Raw genomic sequence first — 20,103 nt, forward strand, 5'->3', positions numbered from 1 at the left:
CGAGGAAAGGGTTCTTGCCTAGACATATGTTCCTAGAATGTGACTACCTCATTTCTGAGACACATCTATATGGCATAAGGGACTCTGAAGAACTCTTTTTACTTCATCTAAGTACAAATGTCTCTGCATAACGTAACCCTTAGGGATCAGATCTTCAATGTTGTTTTTCTTTTTTCTTTCTAGTTCTTCCTCCAGTGCTGGTTCCAAGACACAGTGAATACAACCCTCAGCACAGTCTCTTGGCTCAATTCCGCAACTTGGGACAAAATGAGCCTCACATGCCACACAATGCCACTTTCCCGGACTCTTTCCAGCAACCCAACAGTCATCCATTCCCCCATTCCCCCAATAGTAGTTATCCCAACTCCCCTGGAAGCAGCAATAGCACCTATCCACACTCTCCTGCTAGCTCGGATCCAGGAAGTCCTTTCCAGATGCCAGGTAAGTTCACCTTCTGTAAGAATTAAGGAGAGTATAGCTAGATATTGCAAGTATCGTTAAGCAAAAGCATCATCAGCCAGCACTTAAGTGTATTCAGTAGCTAGTTGAAGAGATGCTACGTAACATGGCGACTAAATCAGGCTGCCTAGCAATAATGTTCAATTTTTAGTATTCTTTCTAATGCAGGTAAAATGCTTTGTTTTTGCTTTACAAATCAGTTGTATTTGGAGGGGTGGGGGTGGGAGGGAATAATGTATTATGCAGCATTGAGTCCTGATATAGTTTGGGGGAGGAGGAGTGTTATGCACATCTAATGTTCTGACAACTATTGCTACAGAATGCCCTTGTTCAGGAAAGAGACTTACTCTTAAGTTCAGCATTAGGTTATGGTTCTATAAAAGATGTTTCCCAAGGGGATCACACTACCACCACTTGATTAAATTCATTCAAATGGTGATGTAATCCCAAGAAACAAATGCTTCAGCTGCAAAACAGTCTCTTAGCAGAGGCCCTGGAAAGAAACCTTCAGCATGTCTGTCTTAAAGACAGTGGAACAATTGCCTTTTATTTCTGTTTTGATTGTTGGCTATAGACATTTCTGTAGAAGTCTATCTTTTTGCCTGGTTTGTCCATGACTAAGTATCATGAAGAAAGCAGCCTCTGAAAGATGTTTTTGATTTAACTTTCTGCTGCTGGGAGAAAGAGCCTGGGCAAATAGTGTGCTGCCTTCCTTCCTTTGGGGCTGGAGGAGGGAAGGGGAGAGAGATTTGCAAATATAGACATGTAATTTCTTGTGTAAAGGGGGTGTTCATTGAAGTTAACTACTGATAGCTGTCTTCAAGAATTTCCCTTGATGGGTAAAGACTACTGAACTGTGTGTCTGCATGCATGTGTTTTGTAATTTCTTCTGAAAAATCAGTACATTTTATGGTAACCACCCCCCCCCCAACATTTTATTTAAGAAACTATAGGATAAGAGCTTGAAAGACTGCTGATTATGATTTAGGCTCTGGGACTCCCTGTCCCAGTGAATACAGATCAGGTCACAGAGGTCCCATGCTTGGTCTGTAATGGGAAAGGTCTCCTACAGTATCCCCATGCCAGATGTTTTATGGTAGGTCATTGGATTTGGTTTCTGAGGAGTCCTGTTTTTGCCTGCATTCCTGGCTAGAGGTAAAGCAGAGTCAGCAGCTGCATTGAAGAAACTGAATGAGAGAGCATTGTGGTGGAAAAGATGAAAAGGCATCCATCTTGAGGCTCTCTTAGCCCTGACTCAGTATTCTGAGTCATTGCCTTGAGATAGGTCTCTTGGCAGACACCCATTTTCAGTTAGTAGAGCAGGAGGAGACCCAGTTGTGAAAATATGAAAGGGGAGCAGGACTATATCTAGAAATGTGAAAATTTTACATATGCTGGCTAAAATGGTGGCCTTCCCACAGTACTGTATAGACATACAAACAGTAGCATAACAGTTGCAATTACACAAATGTCTCAAAGTTCATTCGAGGCCTAATAAAGACTCAAAATTTTGAGCCTCACCCCACAAACTTAGAATTCTATTTCATGGTGCATTCCTGCCTACTCTCCATAAAGGGGACTGTTTGTAAGGTCAAGTGGAAAAGGATAGTGAAAATTGGAAAAACACAGCTGTAGTATTACTGTAATGCTTAGTTGAGAGCTTTGTGTTACTAACTTTTTTAACTAGCTTGAGATTTTGAAGACCAGAAAGTTGTATGAAAGAAATGGTGTAGTTATTGGCCTGTTTGCCTTTTGGTTACTTGTCATAATAGTTAATGACTCACTTATTGATGGAGATAACAGTGCTGCATAGGCTGCCTACTTGCTCTCTGGTGCAGAATGGTAGTAATCAAATCTCATGCACCAGGGCAAAAAGTCTGTGGGGGTCAGGAAGGAGTTTTTAAGGCACTCCTAAGAGCCTAAATCCCTTTTGACAATGAGACTTAGGCTGTTAAATCATTTTAGGTACTGCAACAGTGAGCACAGCAATGCCTAAATGCTTTTTCAAAATCTGGGCCTAAATCTCTGTCCTTCAGTTCTCTATTTATAAACTGGTGGTGATATTTCACTAGGATGTTGAGGAGAAATTCGTTAACACACGCGGTACATTCAGATACTACCCTGATGGAGGGCCACATTGGAAACAACATCAATGAGATTAGAACCTCTTGACTCCAAATCCTGTGCCCGTGTTCTGTTCATGTTCTGTATGACTGTAGGGCTGAGAGTGCTGAGCATGGAGACATTTAATGTATATACAGTGCTTTGAACTTGTGAAGCACTGTTGACAGAAATGCAGCCAAGCTTTCACTTGTGGGTTGATAGTTATAGCTACAATAAAAATTACTTATATTCTTTCATACACAGTAATACTCTGCTTCCCTGAATCAAGGTCCATGATCGCTTTCTCAGATATTCTGATGAGTGGGTGGAAGTTATGGCTGAGTCAGGCTGAAAGTATTTCCAAGTTAACGCTGAACTGTTTGTGGATGGATATATATGTACATTTTAAAGAGAGGGAAGGAATTGTATCTCTGCCTTTTCTATATTTAGCTGATACTCCCCCTCCTGCTTACCTGCCTCCGGAAGATCAGATGACACAGGATGGCTCACAGCCAATGGACACCAACATGATGGCACCCTCAATTCCCCCAGAAATAAACAGAGGAGGTAAAATGCTTCTATATGCGTTTTTTTTCTGCTTGGTTTCTAAAGTGCAGAGTCTCGTAATTTTTTAAGCCGAATATTGATCTAGATTCATATTATTTAATGGAAATATGTAACTATAGACAATAAGAAAAACTACAGGGAATATGGATTCCTTTTCCTCTTCCCCCAGCTGGAGGTGAAATTATACACTCTCTTATGAGCCTCTAGGTCTAAAAAAGTCTAAGTGACCATACATGACTAAATTAAGGCATCACCATGTTTTACATTTTAAATGTTGACTTCCAACCAGAAGAATCCAAAAGCATTATTACAAACTCTCATCTGTAACAGTCACTGAAGTTAAACAGTTCTTATGGTAAAGTATAGTAATTGTGTGTAATGGCACACAGCACACCTGTTAACAGGCAGTGAAAGGTATCTATCATGATTATAGTGACTTAATGAGACAGTGCCTGATGTTGTACGGTTGATATCCAGTTGGTGGGTGGGTGAATTTAGAGCAGGGAATATAGTTGCCTAAATTGAGATTTGGTCAGGACACTGACATTAACATCTTTACACTTGTGAAAAGTCCTATGAATGCTTTAATACAAAGGGTCAGGGTCTCCGTATGCTTTGTCTTCTGAAACACAGCACGTCCAACCAAAGTGCCTCTTAAACACCATTATATTGCACTGGCTTAGCTCTGATTTCTAGAGAAGAGCATGACGCTGAATTGCCAACACTGCTTCTTGCAGCACCCTGGGTTTTTTCTGGGAGCTTTGGGGGGGAGGAATGTTTCCTTTCCCATGTAAGTAGTGACCTGGTATGACCCTGCTTAGCTTGTGAGATTGCAGCATGAGGTGGTATTGCTGCAGGAAAAATGTGTTAAATTCTTTTCATTTTGTTTTACGTCCTATGGCACAGGCAACTTTTTACAAACGGCTTTTTAAACACATGGCAAATATAACTGCTGAGTAAAGGATTTAGTGCATCCAACACATGGTGAGAAATAGCCCCCTCTGAGAACACTTAAGCTCACACAGCCGTGCATCCAGCCAGGGGGGAGAGTAGCAAGTTGAACACTGTGCCAGAATGATTATAAAGATTACAAGCATATGAACAATTTAGCTATTGTTTAATTTCATACAAGTTTTGTTGTTAAGCTTAAAATGTCTGGGCTCACAAATATATCTGCTCTTTTAATATAATTTATATCAGTTCTGTGTTCACTTATTTTCCTTCTTCAGAGTGAGCTTGCATTTGATAAGCACCATCTTTGGCATTTTCAGTTGTTTTGCTGATCTATACACTATTGTGTACTGTCTTTTGTAGCTGATGAAGGCCCAAAGTACATTTATCAGTGTTTATACCTAACTCTGCAGACTTCTGCACATTTTTTTTCTTGTAAATACACTATATCTGTGCTGTGGAATTTTTGCATCACATGTGAGACCCTTAACAACCAAAGGAAATGGCTTGCATTTTTCTTTTCATTCTTAAAAGAAAAGATTTCTACTTGGTCTATTTTTTTAAAATCTTTTTTTTCCTGCTAGTAAGTTTAATAGTCTCTTTTAATTCACTGTTTCTTTAGTGACAAGGGAAAAAGGCAAATTTATTTCTTTGCTTATATCTGTCTGCTCATTCTTTGCGCTCCTGTCTGTTTGCGGTGCCTATCCAGTGTCTAACTGCCCTCCTAAAAGGTCTGCTGTAGTTGTATAAAAACAGTTGTTTCAATAAACTTTTATGTTAAATGTTTTAGTTGCAAATGTTTAGAAGCATGTTCTTTATGGAGATTTGTTAGTCTTAAGAGATTTGACTTAACAAGCTGCATCCTGTCACTGAAGCTGGGTAATTTCCATTGTTGGCCCATGCTGGGAATGGAGAGACAAAACGCACCTGCTCTGCATGACTTAAAGCAAACGTAAGGAAGTTAGTATGAAATCTGTGTGAGAGAGATATGATTCATTCTGTAAGAATGGCCAGTTGGCAAGATTTCTTCCTGAGTTTGAGAACTGGGGCAAAGCGGTAGCTTTGGTAGTTACTGGCAACTTAATTTGAAAGCAAAGTGTAGTAACCCCTTACTAGTAATTAAAGGCTGTTTTTACAATGACTTGAAAAGGCTTAACAGTAGTGTGGCTTTACAGAACTTAAACCCCTTTTCATGAGCATTTCCCAGCATATTCTTGGTCAGCAATGGACTTCACACTAGAAAAAACCCTGCACCAAGATTTTTGTCTCGCACAGTTTTCATCGCTTGACGTTGCATGGGCTACATGCTTTCCTACTATTTATGTCGGCCTGATCACATTTTATATTTTTAAAATTCTGCTCATGTCCTTTTTATCAGAAAAAAATCAGTGTATGAAAAACATTTTTCTAAGCAAAAGGAAAATATAGAATATTGGTCTTAAAGTTAATGTTGGCATCGGGAATACGCTGAAAGGAGAAACAAATTGCTGCAACGTCATTGTCATTTTAGCACTTCAGCTTGCATTTAGGGCTGTGATCTGCAGAGCTGCTATCTCAGATTCCTAAACTGTGTGTACTAAGCCCAGAAATAGTCGTCGTCTTCACTTTAAAACCCTCACACACAGAACAGCCACATCCCATCTCTTATTCAACCTCCTTTACTTGGAGGTGATTTTAATAATTTGTGGCTATATTGGGCATTCCTTTTCCATTAAGTGGAAACATCCAAAGAAGCACATACTGTTGTTGGACACCCTGTTTGAAACTCCTTTGTCAAAGAAAATGTCCTTCATGCAAAGGGGGAAATCCCAAAGCAAAAATTAAAAAAAATTACCTTTAAAACATCCATGTATTTTTAGAGCTTGGCAGGCAGGCGCAAACAGAAGATTGGATGCTTCAGGATACATATTTTCTCTCAAACTGTTGCAGAGTTTGCTAGCTGAATAAGGAATTGTTTGTTATGGAAGAACGATTGTTGCCATTATCAGAATATTGGAAAAACAAGTTTTGAGGGATCCTGATGTTACCTGACTAATGACCGTTTGGTATCTCATGAAATCTTAAAACATTCTTATTTGTTAGTATTTAAAGGTTTATGTTCAATATTGATGCATAAACCTTTATTCCATGGCATTTTGCTGAACTTCATTCCCTTTTTTGTAGCCCAAAATACTATGTTCCGGTTCCTGTGTATAATGTAATCTCATAGCCTTGTAAATTCCCCTGATTCCATATTTTTAAATTGTTGCATAATTGTGTTCCAAAGTCTAAGCTTTCATTTTTTTTTTTTTTTCTTTTTAGAAAAGCGGCCTAGCCCTTCTGATTGTGGGAAAAAATCTTCAGAATCTAAACTGAAGCAGTACTGTCTGCTTGAGTTTGCAAAGAGTATGAAACAAATGCTCTGAGATGTGAAATTTGCTTATGCATCTCATTAGGGTGTTAACACTGAAATCTAGTGACTTCCTGCACGTTGACTATTTCATTGCTGATCACTTTAATAGAACCATCAACTGTAATGTGCGAAGATCCACTGCCACTGTTGGATGTAGTGGCTGATACTGGGGAAGGTCACTGTGAACCAACCCCGTGGCCCGTCGGGCAGAGAAATGAAGAATTCAAACATCCTCTTCCCAAATTTTAAAGTAATTTCTGCACCTGCCCAGTAGGTGAATGGGGGAAAGAGGTGCATCGCCTTCCCAGATGCAAAAGATTAATCTGCCACCTGGATACCAAAAACCCAAGCCATGTCTCACTCCTGTCTGTGTGGCCAAAATCCCAGCTATCTCCTAGGCAGTTGTGAAAACCTCTGGCCGTTCTCTGACAATTTCTGCTGTGTGATTTCTCATTGTTAATACAGAATTTTGTAACATGTAGAATATTTTTAAAATTTGGTAGCTCTGTAAAATAAACTGAGGGAGTACTTCACTGATTTGTCAACACTCAGGGTAGTGCTGATCTAGGTCATATGTTGCAAAGAACACAGGAGTGCTTGATAGGTGTGGTTGTTGAGCCCACAACATGTTCTCTTACTTAAGTACGTGTTGCCAGCTCTGATATTTTTTCCTGTCTGAAGTCTTGCAAGTAATTTTATCTTAACTGTATTTGTACAAATTCTTTGGCTCTGAAAAGTGGGGTTTTTTTTCTTTTAATAATTAAATGATAGATGAACTCCATAGAAGACTGCACTTAATTAGCAGTTATTTATCCAGAATTTCTCTCAGTGATCTTAAGCCAAGGTCTACAGGTTGCAGAACTTTAAAGTTCAGACACATATTAGTTGCAGTGCCATTGATTGTAACCTTTTCTTTGTTTCTTTGCAGATGTTCAGGCAGTTGCTTATGAAGAGCCAAAACACTGGTGTTCTATTGTCTACTATGAGCTGAACAATCGTGTTGGGGAGGCATTTCATGCCTCCTCCACCAGCGTGTTGGTAGATGGTTTTACTGATCCTTCAAACAACAAGAACAGATTTTGCCTTGGGCTGCTCTCTAATGTTAACCGGAATTCCACCATTGAGAACACCAGGCGGCATATTGGCAAAGGTGCATTTAGTTTTTCTCTTGTTTGTTTTGCTTTCTAGCTAAATGCAGCAATCTGGGCTTCTTGCCTCAAGGACAGACCATTAGAACATGACTTCATAATGTATATGATAAACACTGGCAAATATATCATTTCTTTGACAAGTCCTATATGCTTGTAAGTTCTCACCTGCTGTATAATTGCAGGAAGCTTTCTATCTTCTAATCAGTTTTTTTTATTGTCTGCAGACTCATCGATTTTAATTTTAATTAGCACAACAATTTAAGGCAGTTTCTTTCTCTCACACAGACCAGCTATTGATGATTCTGGAAATCTGAACTATATAACTGCAGCTAGCTCTCTGAACAAAATAATCTTTTTTTTTTTTTTCTGGATTAAAGATAGCTAAATTGTCTGGGCCTTAAACTCCCTTAAAGGAGTATAGGCCTGCTAAAGTAATATTCCAAATACAGTTTAAAGGAGGGATTTTCAGAAGTCCAAAGGACAGTTCATGGTATTCCTGTCTGTCTTTGCCAGTCTTCTCTCAAAAGAATTGATTATGTTTTTAATTTAGCTTCATAATAGTCCATTTTGAGAGGAATGTTGTCATGTAAATTAAATCCAAATGGACTTATTTTAATTTTTGTGGTAGCAAATGTTGTGTTTGTTTACATTAGCAAGTTTACATTAGCAAAAAGCAAGTTTACATTATTGTTTGTATTACAATACCACTGCACCTAGCAGTGGTATTGTAATACAAACAATAATGTAAACTTGCTTTTTAAACAATTTAATTGGAGGAGCGGTGAGGTGAGGTGGTAGGGGTTTGATTTGCCCAAACCATAGGTGTATATTTTGAGCACCAATTGGTGCGGTATCTAGATGCTGAAAAAATTATATTAGAACAAAATGGACAGTCAGATCTTTTCAAAACTTCAAGATAATAAAAAGCCATGTAGCGTGAAAAATAAAAGAAAGTACTTTGTGCATTTTTAGGCAGGGAAAAAATTCTATTGACTTTTTTTCCAGAAAGGGGTCCTTGGAATAAAAATGTATTTCAGGGAAAGGGCTATATTGCCTTTTAAATTGATGTACTATGAAATGGATTTAGAGGGAAAGTTGTCTTTGAATGTCTCCCTACTCATTATTTTTTTTAATGCTTGGAGATCAGTTTCTTACAGTGATGTTGTTCTGGACCTCACAGGAAACTGTTTTGAAACGGAGTTGGTGCCGCAGGGAGATTAGTTTTATTTTGTACAGTTTTATTTTGAAAAGCATCCTTTAGCCTAGAAAAGCTTTTTCCATGCTAGTACCTGTGCTGCTCTCAGGTTCATACTCAGAGGTTCTGCCACTAAGTCTCGTTCTTTCTCTTTTTTTCCCCACCCTGGAAAGTATCTATGTACTTTTATAGTTTTAAATAGAAAATGAACAAAGTAAACTTTTAAAAGCAGCCTTGTTGCAAGCAAAGTTCTACTGAAACATTAACTGTACAGATACCAGAGACACAATAACATTAACTGTGCCAGATACCAATGCAGGATGGAAAATGCAAGAAAGCTATAAAATAGGTACATATATACAATGAATGATGGCAGGAATTCCGTGCTTAAAATAAAGCTAATTTTGATTTCATATTTAATGGCATCCTTCAAAAGTTGAAGTCAAATCCTAGTGAGGATAATAAGAAGGTGCACAAACTCTGGCAGGTTAAGTGTGTAAGTATAATAAGGCAGGCCAGGAAAAAACTTAGTTTTTGTCTCTTTAACAACAGTAAGATATTTACATCAGAAACAGGAAGTCTGCTGACCAGGTGCCACTAAACTCAGGTGTTAAAGGAGCATGCACAGAAGCTAAGTGAATTCTTTGAATCGGTCTTCACTACACAGGATGTGGGCATAGGCGGCAAGTTCTATAGGTCCGTGGTGCCTGGGCACCAGGAATATTCCTGGCCTGGGGCCTGGCTCCAGCACTGTTTGAGGCCGGGTTTCTCTCTCGGCCCTGTTTTCCACCCCCGGGTGCTTCTCTCTCCGCGCCCCCCCCCCCCCCCCCCCCCCGGTGCATCCCCTGGGTGATTTAAAACGGCCCAGGGCCCCCACCCACCACTGGCAGCGCAGCAAACCTGAGCGGCTTCCTGCCTGCTTGCTCCATGTGGCTGGCGGCCCCTGGGCGGGGTGGGTCGGGTTTGTGTCCATATGTGCTGCTCCCGCCCCAAGCACCCCTGTGGCCAATAGGAAGCTGTCAGGACAGTGCCTGGGGGTACCAGCACGCAGAGGCCACCTGGCCCGCCCCGCCTGGGAGCCCCAGATAAGTGCTGCAACACCCACACCCCCTCCCAGAGCCTGCACCCCACCCCTTTCCCACACACCCCCTTCTGCCCCCAAATTCCCTCAGAGCCTGCACCCCCTCCCTTCCCAAGCTCCCTCCCAGAGCCTGCACACTCAACCCATGCACTGCACCCCTCAATCCCTCCTCCTGCACCCCTACCCCCTGCATCCCAGACCCCCTCCCCCACCCCCTTCCCAGAGCCCAACCTCACCCCTTCTGCACCCAAACTCCCTCCCAGAGCCTGCACCCCAGTCCTTTGTCCCAGCCCAGGGCCTGCACCCCAGACCTCCTCCCCACACCCAAATTCCCTCCCAGAGCCTTAGGCAGGTGCGGGGGGGGCAGAGAGCTCTGGGCACCACCAAAATTTCTACAAACCTGTTGCCCCTGGATGTGGGTGAGAGATCCACATCAGAGTTATCTTTTTTGGGTGACACACCTGAAGTACTGTCCCTCATTGATATCCGTAGAAGATGTTTTAGAACAAACTGATAAATTGAACAGTAATAAATCACCAGGATCAGATGGTGTTCACCCAGAGTTCTGAAGGAACTCAAATGAAATTGCAGAACTACTAACTGCAGTATGAAACCTTTTGCTGGAAATAAGCCTCTGTACCTGATGACTGGAAGGTAGCGAGTGTAGCACCTGTTTTTAAAAAGGGCTCCACAGGTGATTCTGGCAGTTGCAGGCTGGTAAACCTAACTTCAGTACTGTGCAAATTGGTAGAAACTATAGTAAATCTCTATCAGACACAGAGATAAACATGATTTGTTGGGAAGAGTCAACATGGCTTTTGTAAGTCACACCTCCCCAATCTACTAGAATTCTTTGAGTGTGTCAACAAGCATGTGGGAAAGGTGATCAAGTTGCTATATGGTACTTGGATTTCAGAAAGCCTTCAGAAAGGTCTCTCACCAAAGGCTCCTAAGAAAACTAAGTAGCTATGGCCTAACAGGAAAGGGCCTTTCGTACTGGTTAAAAGATGGGGAAACAAAGAGTAGGAAAAAATGGTCAGTTTTACGAATGAAAAGAGGTAAACAGCAAGGTCCCCCAAGGATCTGTACTGGAACCTGAGCTGTTCAGCATATTCATTAGTGACCTGGAAAAGGGAGAGAACAGTGATGTGACAAAGTTTGTAAATGATGAAAAATTATTCAAGGTAGTTAAATCCAAAGCTGACTGTGAAGAGTTGCAAAGGGCTATCACAATACTGGGTAACTGGACAACACAATAGCACATGAAATTCTAGGTTAAGTGCCAAGTAATGCATGCTGGGGAAAAATCCCAACTACACATATACAATGATGGGTTCTAAATTAGCTGTTACCACTCGAGAAAGAAATCTTGGAGTCACCGTGGATAAGTCTCTGAAAATTTCAGCTCACTGCGCAGCAGCAGTCAAAAAGGCTAATGGAATGTTAGGAACTATTAGGAAGGGATAGAAAATAAGACAGAAAATATAATTCCACTGTATAAATCCCTAGGGCATCCATACCTTGAATATTGTGTCTAATTATGGTCCCCCATCTCAAAAAGGATATAGTGGAACTGGAAAGATTCAGAACAGGGCAACTAAGATGATGGGAGTATGGAATGGCTTCCCTATGAGGAGGAACTAAAAAGATTAGGGCTATTCAGTTTAGAAGAGATTCGACTACGGGAGGATATGATAGAGCTCTATAAAAACATGAATGGTGTGGAAAAAGTGAATAGAGACGCATTTACCCTTTTCCCACAATGCAAAAACCAGGGTCACCCAATGAAATTAATAGGGAGCAGATTTAATATAAACTAGATGAAGTACTTTTTCACACAGCACACAATTAACCTGTGGAACTCATTGCCATGGGATGTTGTAATGGCAAAAGTATAGCTGGGCTCAAAAAAGGGTTAAATAAGTTCACTGAGGATAGGTCTGTTGATGGCTGTTAGCCAAGATGATCAAGGATGCAACCCCAGGCTCAGGGTGACCCTGAACCTCTGATTGCCAGAAGCCAGGAGGGGGGAAAATAGGGATGGATCACTCCAACGGCCCTGTTTAAGATTGTTCCCCTGAAGCTCTGTGTTAGCCACTGTTGGAGACAGGATGCTGGGTGAGATGGACCATTGGTCTGACCCAGTATGGCCATTCTTTTGTTTTCATGTTCTTATATAGAAACGCCATTTAAATCTCACCATTTGTAAGAAGAACATATTGACAGCTTGAAGACGTGGCCACAGATTGTTTTGTTGATAAGATGATATGGGAGTTACGTCATCAGCAAAATTTTACGTGGACCATACTATTAAATGCCGTCAAGGTTTTCTTTCTCGGAATTTCATTTACTTTAATATCTTCTGTGCGTTTTTTTTCTGGTTTTGCTATTTCAAATTGATTATTCCAACAGTGGAGAACTTGAGCCCCAAAGTTCGTAAAGTTTAAAAGCCTGTATGTGGGGCTCAGGAGGAGAGATCTCTAGAGATTCCACACCTTCCACCAGTATCCCATAGGGGTTTGTTGTCTCCTATAGAAAAGGCTGAAGGCATGGCCTCAGATCTTGAGGGGTCCATGAGAAGCCATAGGATTCACATGGCGTTAAGCTGTTCCTCTGGACAATGCACTGTCTCTGGCTCACTGGAAGTGCACCTCTGTTGAAGCTATCCTAACAGAAACTCATCCTAGCTAGTACATGCTGGGGGAGAATCCATCTTGGAGCTGTATTACTATTTTCCAAGGATTCTTTGTCTGTTCTCCCTACCCTGGGCCCAGTCAATCTTCTGTCTCCCTTCGTTCCCCGAGTATGAACCCATGGGATGTGTGCAGATGTTCTGGCCCTGTAAATCTGTCATCTTGCACTGTTACAGTAATCTTCTTCTGTGTGGTTTACAAGAAGTGAAACTTTAATGAACAGGTTTCAGAACTTTAATGAACAGTTGATTTGAAAAACAAACTTTGGTGGAATCTGGAGGTACATAGATTCATAGATTCTAGGACTGGAAGGGACCTCGAGAGGTCATCGAGTCCAGTCCCCTGCCCGCATGGCAGGACCAAATACTGTCTAGACCATCCCTGATAGACATTTATCTAACCTACTCTTAAATATCTCCAGAGATGGAGATTCCACAGGTACAACAAAGCTTTAAGAGTCCTACTAGTGAGTGAAATATAATGTTTCTCTTTAAGCTGGAGAAGCACAAAAACATCTCCACAAAGATGTGTGCCAGACTGTACATGTGATATGAATTCATTTGACCTGCCCATAACAAATATTTTTTCCTTTTAGGAGTTCACCTCTATTATGTTGGGGGAGAAGTGTATGCTGAATGCCTTAGTGACAGCAGTATTTTTGTTCAAAGTCGAAACTGCAACTATCACCATGGGTTCCATCCAACCACAGTTTGTAAAATTCCCAGTGGCTGCAGTTTGAAAATTTTCAACAACCAAGAGTTTGCTCAGCTTCTGGCTCAATCAGTGAACCATGGCTTTGAAACAGTGTATGAGCTTACTAAGATGTGCACTATCCGTATGAGTTTTGTAAAGGTAGGTAAGAGTTCAGTTGGGCTTGTGTTTTGTAAGCAAAATAATATTCCCTTTTGAATTACGTTAAATAATCCTGGTGAAAACAGTTCCATTTCATGCCTTGTAATGGAGAAGTTCCCCTATCAACAATTACATTGATTGTAAATGTGTTATATTTTATTAACACTTTTTCTATCAATCAAAAGCTGTATGCATGTCCTTAAACATACAAAGCTATCCCCTTGGACAAACATCATTTTGTTGGTGTACAGAATTTTAAAATCAAAGGTACATCCTGTAGGTTCTCGGTTTCAGCTTTCTCCCCATTACGTTTTTTTAGGTTTGATAATGGTGCAGTTAAGTCGTTTCCATCATGCCTAGCAACTATTCTTATTGCCTCAATAGAATGTTACAGTAGAACAGGGGTGGGCAAACTTTTTGGTTCGAGAGCCACATCTGGGTGGGGAAATTACATGCAAGGCCATGAATGTAGGGCTGGGGCGGGGGGTTAGGGTGTGTGTGGGGGGGGGCCTCGGGGGAGGGGGGGGGGCGGGGGGGGCGGGGGGGGGGTCATGGCAGGGGGTTGGGGTGCGGGCTTTGGCCCGGCACCACTTACCTTGAGCGGCTCTGGGGTGGTAGCGGCGCGCAGCAGGGCTAAGACAGGCTCCCTGCCTTCCCTGGCCCCGCGCCGCTCCCGGAAGCGGCCAGCACCATGTCCCTGCGGCCCGTAGGGGGTAGGGCAGAAGGCTCCACGTGCTGCTACTCGCCTGCGGGTACCTCCCCCGAAGCTCCCATTGGCTTCGGTTCCCAATTCCCAGCCAATTGGAGCTCCTCCCTACCCCCCAGGGGCCGCAGGGACATGGTGCCTGCAGCTTCCGGGAGCGGCGTGGGGCCAGGGCAGGCAGGGAGCCTGCCTTAGCCCTGCGGTGCCATGGGGTGGCAATCCTGCAGGCTGTAGTTTGCCCACCCCTGTATTAGAATCATAGAAATGTAGGGGTGAGAAGGGACCTTGAGAGGTCATCGACTTCAGCCCCCTGCACTGAGGCAGGACCAACTAAACCTAGACATCCATGACAGGTTCTTAATAAACAGGTTCTTCTGACTTCTTCTTAAAACCTCCAAGGATGGGGATTCCACAGCTTCCCTTGGAAGACTATTCCAGTGCTTAACTACCTTTACGGTTAGAACATTTTTCCTAATGTCTAACCTAAATCTCCTTTACAGCAGATTAAGCCCCTTATTATTTGTCCTACTGTCGGTGGACATGGAGAACAATTGATCAGTCATCTAACAGCCTTTAACATATTTGAAAACCGTTATCCGGTCCCCCTCAGTCTTCTTTACACAACACTAAACATGCACAGGTTTTTTTAACCTTTCCTTTTGGTCAGGTTTTCTGAATTTTTAGCATTTTTGTGGCTTTCCTCTCCATTTACCCAGTGTTTAGTCCACTTCTCCAAGAGTGTTAGATTGAATATTTGTGTTTTGCAAGCATGGAGACTCCTTCCTTCTCTTTACTGTATATCTAGAAAAGTTAGTGCAGTAATATTTGTTGCTTACCACAGCTGATTTATGAACAGAGTTGATGCATAGTGGCTCAAGTTAAAGTTTGGTAATTAACAAGCAACTTTTCCAGGCTTTGTCTTTTCCATGCCCTTCAAATAACCACATTGTATTTCATAACAATCTCCTACTGTCCGAAGGATTAAATCGTGAAGTTAAGCTGCTTTAGTAGTGGGCATTTCTTGGACATATTAGCTGGGACTATCATGTAGGTGATTGGAAGATAGGTAGCATTGTTCCCTGAGGTCTGTCTGGTGATTAGAAATTCTATAAACATAGTGCATACTGTTCTGTTCTCAGGGTACATGTAAGGATTGTAGCAATGATGTGAGGGACAGAAATGTGGATTGGGATAAAAGGGTCAGTCAAATATTTCAAGACTGCCAAATTAATTGCACAGTATCCTAAAGTGGTACCTTAAAGGGATAAGGTGACTTCTTTGGGCATATGCCTTACGGGTTAATCTGAGGTTAATACATAGTGTTTTTTGTTTTTGTTTTACTTTTGTGATTCCTGTGGTCCATCTACTGCCTCCCAGCCCGTCCCAAAAAAGATAATTTACTTTATCAAACTACACAATGAACTTTTAGATTTCTTTCCAGATAACTAGTAAATCTTATAACTGACTCAGTTTTAGCTAAAAGAGAACCCATCAGTGCTCGCCCTGTTAACTTGGGCTGATATTTCCTATCTAGGATATGACCAATGCCACCGTTCTCCCCAAAATTGTCTAGTTTGTTAACAACTTTTTATTGTGCACACTACTTTCTTCCATTGGCTGTTTTTATAGCTACAAGAGTGTCCTAGATGTTTTGGGAAGCTTTATCTGTTTCAGTCCTCCCATCCTGTAAAGAAACCTTGGCCCTAGCTGCATGGAGTCAAGTTCCCACCTTAATGTTGATCCATGACCTCTTGTTTTTATGCCTATTAATCTGTTTGGCAGTGTATCTTCCCATCTCACTCTCTTTTTAGTCTTAGTACATGAGGTTTCTTCAGTCTTTTTCTAGAGGCCTTATGGGATTCCCAATAGCCTTTATCTTCAATCCTTTTACCTGTACTGTAGAAGGTTCGTGCCGGGGCTCACTACTGGTGGAACAAACAAGCAGTTAGGGCAGGGGCTCAGACCCTCTGGTGCAGGGGCTGAGCCAACAAATAGTTAGTGCAGGGCTCAGGCCCTCCGGCAGGGGCTGAGCAACAGTACAGCAGTTTAGGAGCCCAGGCCCTATAGTGCAGGGGCTGAGCAAACAAATAGTTAGTTCAGGGCTCAGGCCAGCAGGCAGGGCTGAGCCAACGAACAGTTAGGTAAGCCCAGGCCCTGGAGCAGGGCGGGGCACAAACAGTCACAGCTCAGGCCCTTTGGTGCAGGGGCTGAGCGACAAACAGTTAGGTAGGTAGACTCAGGTTCCTACACCTGAGCGTTGGTTGAGGGGGAAACCTGCCACCCGGGAGCGGGGCGGCAGGGGGGGACGCAGGCCCACCCACTCCACTGCGTCCCAGCCCAGGGCCCTAGCAGCAGCTCATGTCGCTGCGGGTCAGTGGGGTGTCCTGACCGAAACACACTGACATCAGCTCACATGCATCTGCAGCCTGACCGGAGTCGGCTACCCCCGGGCTACTTCCAAGTTCCCCCTCCGGGCCTACCTCGTCCGTGGCCCCGGATTCAGGCCAGTCCAGTAACATCGGTTCCTCTCGTCCGGGGCTTGGGGGCAGGTCCGGCAGCTCCTCGGGGAAATCCGGCCACTGGGGCTCCGGCGGTTCCTCCGGGTAACAGCAGGGGCAGAGGGGCTCTGGGGGCTCCTCGCCTTCGTAGTTGGCGCGGGGCAAGTCCGACGGCTCCTCCCAATAACGGGTGCAGGGGGGCTCCGGCGGCTCCTCCTCGTAGTGGGCTCGGGGCAGCTCCGGCCAGTTAGGGCAACGGTCCCGGGTCTCAGAGGTCTCCCGGCCACGAGCTCCTGGCGGCACGTCCGCTCCCTGCGGCGGCTGGTCCCTGACTGAGCTCCTGCGGCCCGCCTTTATACTTCCTGTCCCGCCCCTTGACTTCCGGGGGGCGGGAACAGGCGGCGGTGGCTCTGCCCATTCAGGTGCCTGCAAGGGTGCTCCCTCTGCTGGGCAGGAGGGGAGCCACACCGACTCACTACATGTACCTTTCCAGAAGTGCAAAAATACACAAACATGGTAGCCTCAATCCTGTTTGTATTTAATTGTTTTTAATCGGTTAATATATTTCCCTCTCCTCTAAGAGAATACTGTGTCCTGCCTCCTTCCATGTCCTCTGGAAAAGGAGAGACTTGGGGGGAATCTCCAGTAGGACTAGGACTATCATGGGCAACACAAGAGCCATGGGTTTGGGAGACAAAGAGCTTCCTTGCATTTTAATGTTAGTTCTGCAAAATGCGTTGCTATATGAATCTGCTATAGGACTCCCCTTTGAGTCAGTATAAACAGATATGAAAATGAATATCACCTTGTGAAAAATTCAAAAGCAACATCTGCTTTGGGAGTCATAATGGGACACATGGAGCCTTTCCTCTTCTAGGTCACTATTTCCTATTCAGCCCAGGTCAGTATTGAGTGAAAGCTGAAGAAGACATTCACTGGCTGATGGACCTGACCTTGTGGGCTTAATCCAGTTCCTAGTGCACAGATGTCCATTATTTAAATAAATAAAAATAAAAAATAAATAAATAAATCCAGCCTGAGACTTTGCACTAATTATACCCTGGTGGCAATCACACTAGAGAAGGCAAGGGCCAAAAAGGCATGGGGGCTGAACTGTCCATTCACCCTGAGTTTGCCCTAGGAAAATAACCTCAGGTTGGTAACCTGGTCAACAAACCCCCAAGAGTCCCTAGCTCCTCCACAGGTGTTTGAAAACAGTTTGTCTCAACATATACTAGAGGTCAAACTGTTTTTAACGCAATTGCATTCGAACAGTCTATTATGAAAGTAGTGCACACTTTCTGCCATGGTATTAAAAATGGTTTGGCTCCGCATACTCTAATAGTCAGACTGTCTTCATGTGAGGCCAATGCTTTCTGCCATGGTCTTCAAAAATGTTCCGGTCCCCACGTGCACTGGTAGCTGAACTGTTTTCAGTACCAAGGTCATTGGGGGTGGGGGGGGGGGGGAGATTGTTCATAGGTCACTTCCCTAGGGTAGATGGAATCCAGAAGAGTGGTGTCTCAAGGGCAACATTGGGGCATACTAGCTGGGTGATATGGGGACGCATGCATTACCATTTCCTAATTTGAAGTGAGACTTCAGTTTTCAGGTATCTCAGTCTGTCACCTTAAATCTGCTTCAGATTCACAGGGGAAAATGTGGTAACATAACTCATGCAAAAATGGCTCCTCTACAGTGGTAACCTCCACCTACCTGTAAGGCTAGGTTATATCTGTTGTCTTTGTACTATATAAAATGAGAGAGAAACATTTTCCACTTCCTTGACATTGTAAAATAAGGTAAAAGTAATAACTTTTCTATGTGACTTTGTTTGTAGGGTTGGGGAGCCGAATATCATCGCCAAGATGTAACGAGCACTCCGTGCTGGATTGAGATACACCTGCATGGCCCCCTTCAGTGGCTGGATAAAGTTCTTACTCAGATGGGCTCACCTCATAATCCTATTTCCTCTGTGTCTTAAAGGGTCCCAAGCTTCTGCAGTTTGGAAACTATTGAGCCTTGCATGTACTTGAAGGATGTATGAGTCAGACACATGTATGAACTGGCAGCAGCTGAATAAGAGCCTTGATAATACTTGACCTCTGTGACCAACTTTTAGATTCAGGGAAAAAGCACACACACACAAAAAAAAGCCTTTAACACACTGTTGGTGTCAAGAATTTCAGTTTACATTGTACCAGTCTCTTGTAAAATTGATACATGCAAATTGTTTAGCAGGACTTTGTGTAATAGTTAGGGATGACCAAGTTAATAATCTTTTAGACAGTGTTCCCAAGGGATCTTCCTTGGCACTCTGAGGTCACCTTTCTTTTATATGTTCAGCATTCATTGTTTGTGTTCTCTGGGGTTGATAGCCCATACTGATAAAGTCTGCTTTCCACAGGCTTTCTACAAAATATTTTAAAACCATTTGTCTAGTAATAGTTTGCTGTTCCCTTGAAAGAAAGAGAGAAGGGGGGTGGGAGGTTTAATCATGGTCATGTGTAATAATCTTTATGAAATTGTGTACTGACCATACTGCTGTAAGAATAATGTTAGGTATGCTCTTTGCTAAATGTATGTACAGTGTATTTGAAAGTTTAGAATTAATTAGCTTAGACTAGAGGATTTAGGAATATTTGAGTGGGGAAAAGGGGAGGGGGAAATGGCAATTGACATGCAGAATATACTGTAAACGTAGCTTGTTAGTTTAAAGAAATGAAATGGAGGTCTGAACTTTGCTGTGCATTTCATTTATTTTTTTATAGTGGCTTTATCTTGTTAACTGTGATTATTTTTGCCTCCTCCCTCCCCCCAAAAACAGTTTATGTAGCTGGTTAATTCATATAGCTGAGAAGAAGGCAAAATTAATCATTCCTGCGGTCCTGAGACTGCAGCTCTGTATATTTCAAGACAAATTGTACAGTCTGTTCTTGAATTATTGAGCAGTTTTAGGCAGTTTACATAAAAGAAGTAGGCTTTTAATTGTGTAAAAGAATTTTGTTTTGCCAAACCTAGTAACTGTTAAATGTTTGGAGGATTTAAAAACCCTGTTTGGATCTATTTCAAACTTTAAAAAAAATTTTTTTTTACTGGTTTTTGTTTTCTTTCTTCTGCTAATCTTTTATATTCACTTACTTTGTAGTACTTTAAGTACTTTTATTCCAAAACTAGAGGGTCTTCTTTACTGGAAGTTTTAAATAAAACCATTGTTATTGCTTACTTTGATTAATGCTTTGTCTTGTCTACTTCTTGGCAGCTTTATAACAACCCAGACAAAAAGATTCTATTGGATAATACTGCATCAAATGGAAAAAAAAGTTTTAACTTCTGATACAGCTTGGTAGCATTGCTAAGTCAGTACTGGTGATGAGTGATTTTTGTGGGGGAAATGGATTTCTTCATCAGGTGAGAATAGAATGGGTTCAGTAGAACTAATGTGCCCTAATAACTTA

At 42.4% G+C, this 20,103-nt stretch overlaps 1 protein-coding gene across 1 annotated transcript in view; it reads left to right on the forward strand.

The window, feature by feature from the left end:
• The window catches only part of SMAD1 (SMAD family member 1), a 73,235-nt gene extending 53,359 nt beyond the window's left edge, over nt 1-19,876 (forward strand). Inside the window, exons 3-7 of the mRNA XM_024207576.2 lie at nt 184-441; nt 3,013-3,129; nt 7,401-7,622; nt 13,188-13,444; nt 18,486-19,876. Of these exons, the coding sequence (XP_024063344.1) occupies nt 184-441; nt 3,013-3,129; nt 7,401-7,622; nt 13,188-13,444; nt 18,486-18,629 (998 nt within the window). The 3' untranslated portion in view covers nt 18,630-19,876. The remainder of the gene's footprint in view (nt 1-183; nt 442-3,012; nt 3,130-7,400; nt 7,623-13,187; nt 13,445-18,485) is intronic.
• The last annotated feature ends 227 nt before the right edge of the window (nt 19,877-20,103 follow it).

The sequence above is a fragment of the Terrapene carolina genome, unplaced genomic scaffold, assembly GCF_002925995.2.
Source record: "Terrapene carolina triunguis isolate 2854851 unplaced genomic scaffold, T_m_triunguis-2.0 Scaffold66, whole genome shotgun sequence".
Classification (NCBI taxonomy): Eukaryota; Metazoa; Chordata; order Testudines; family Emydidae; genus Terrapene; species Terrapene triunguis.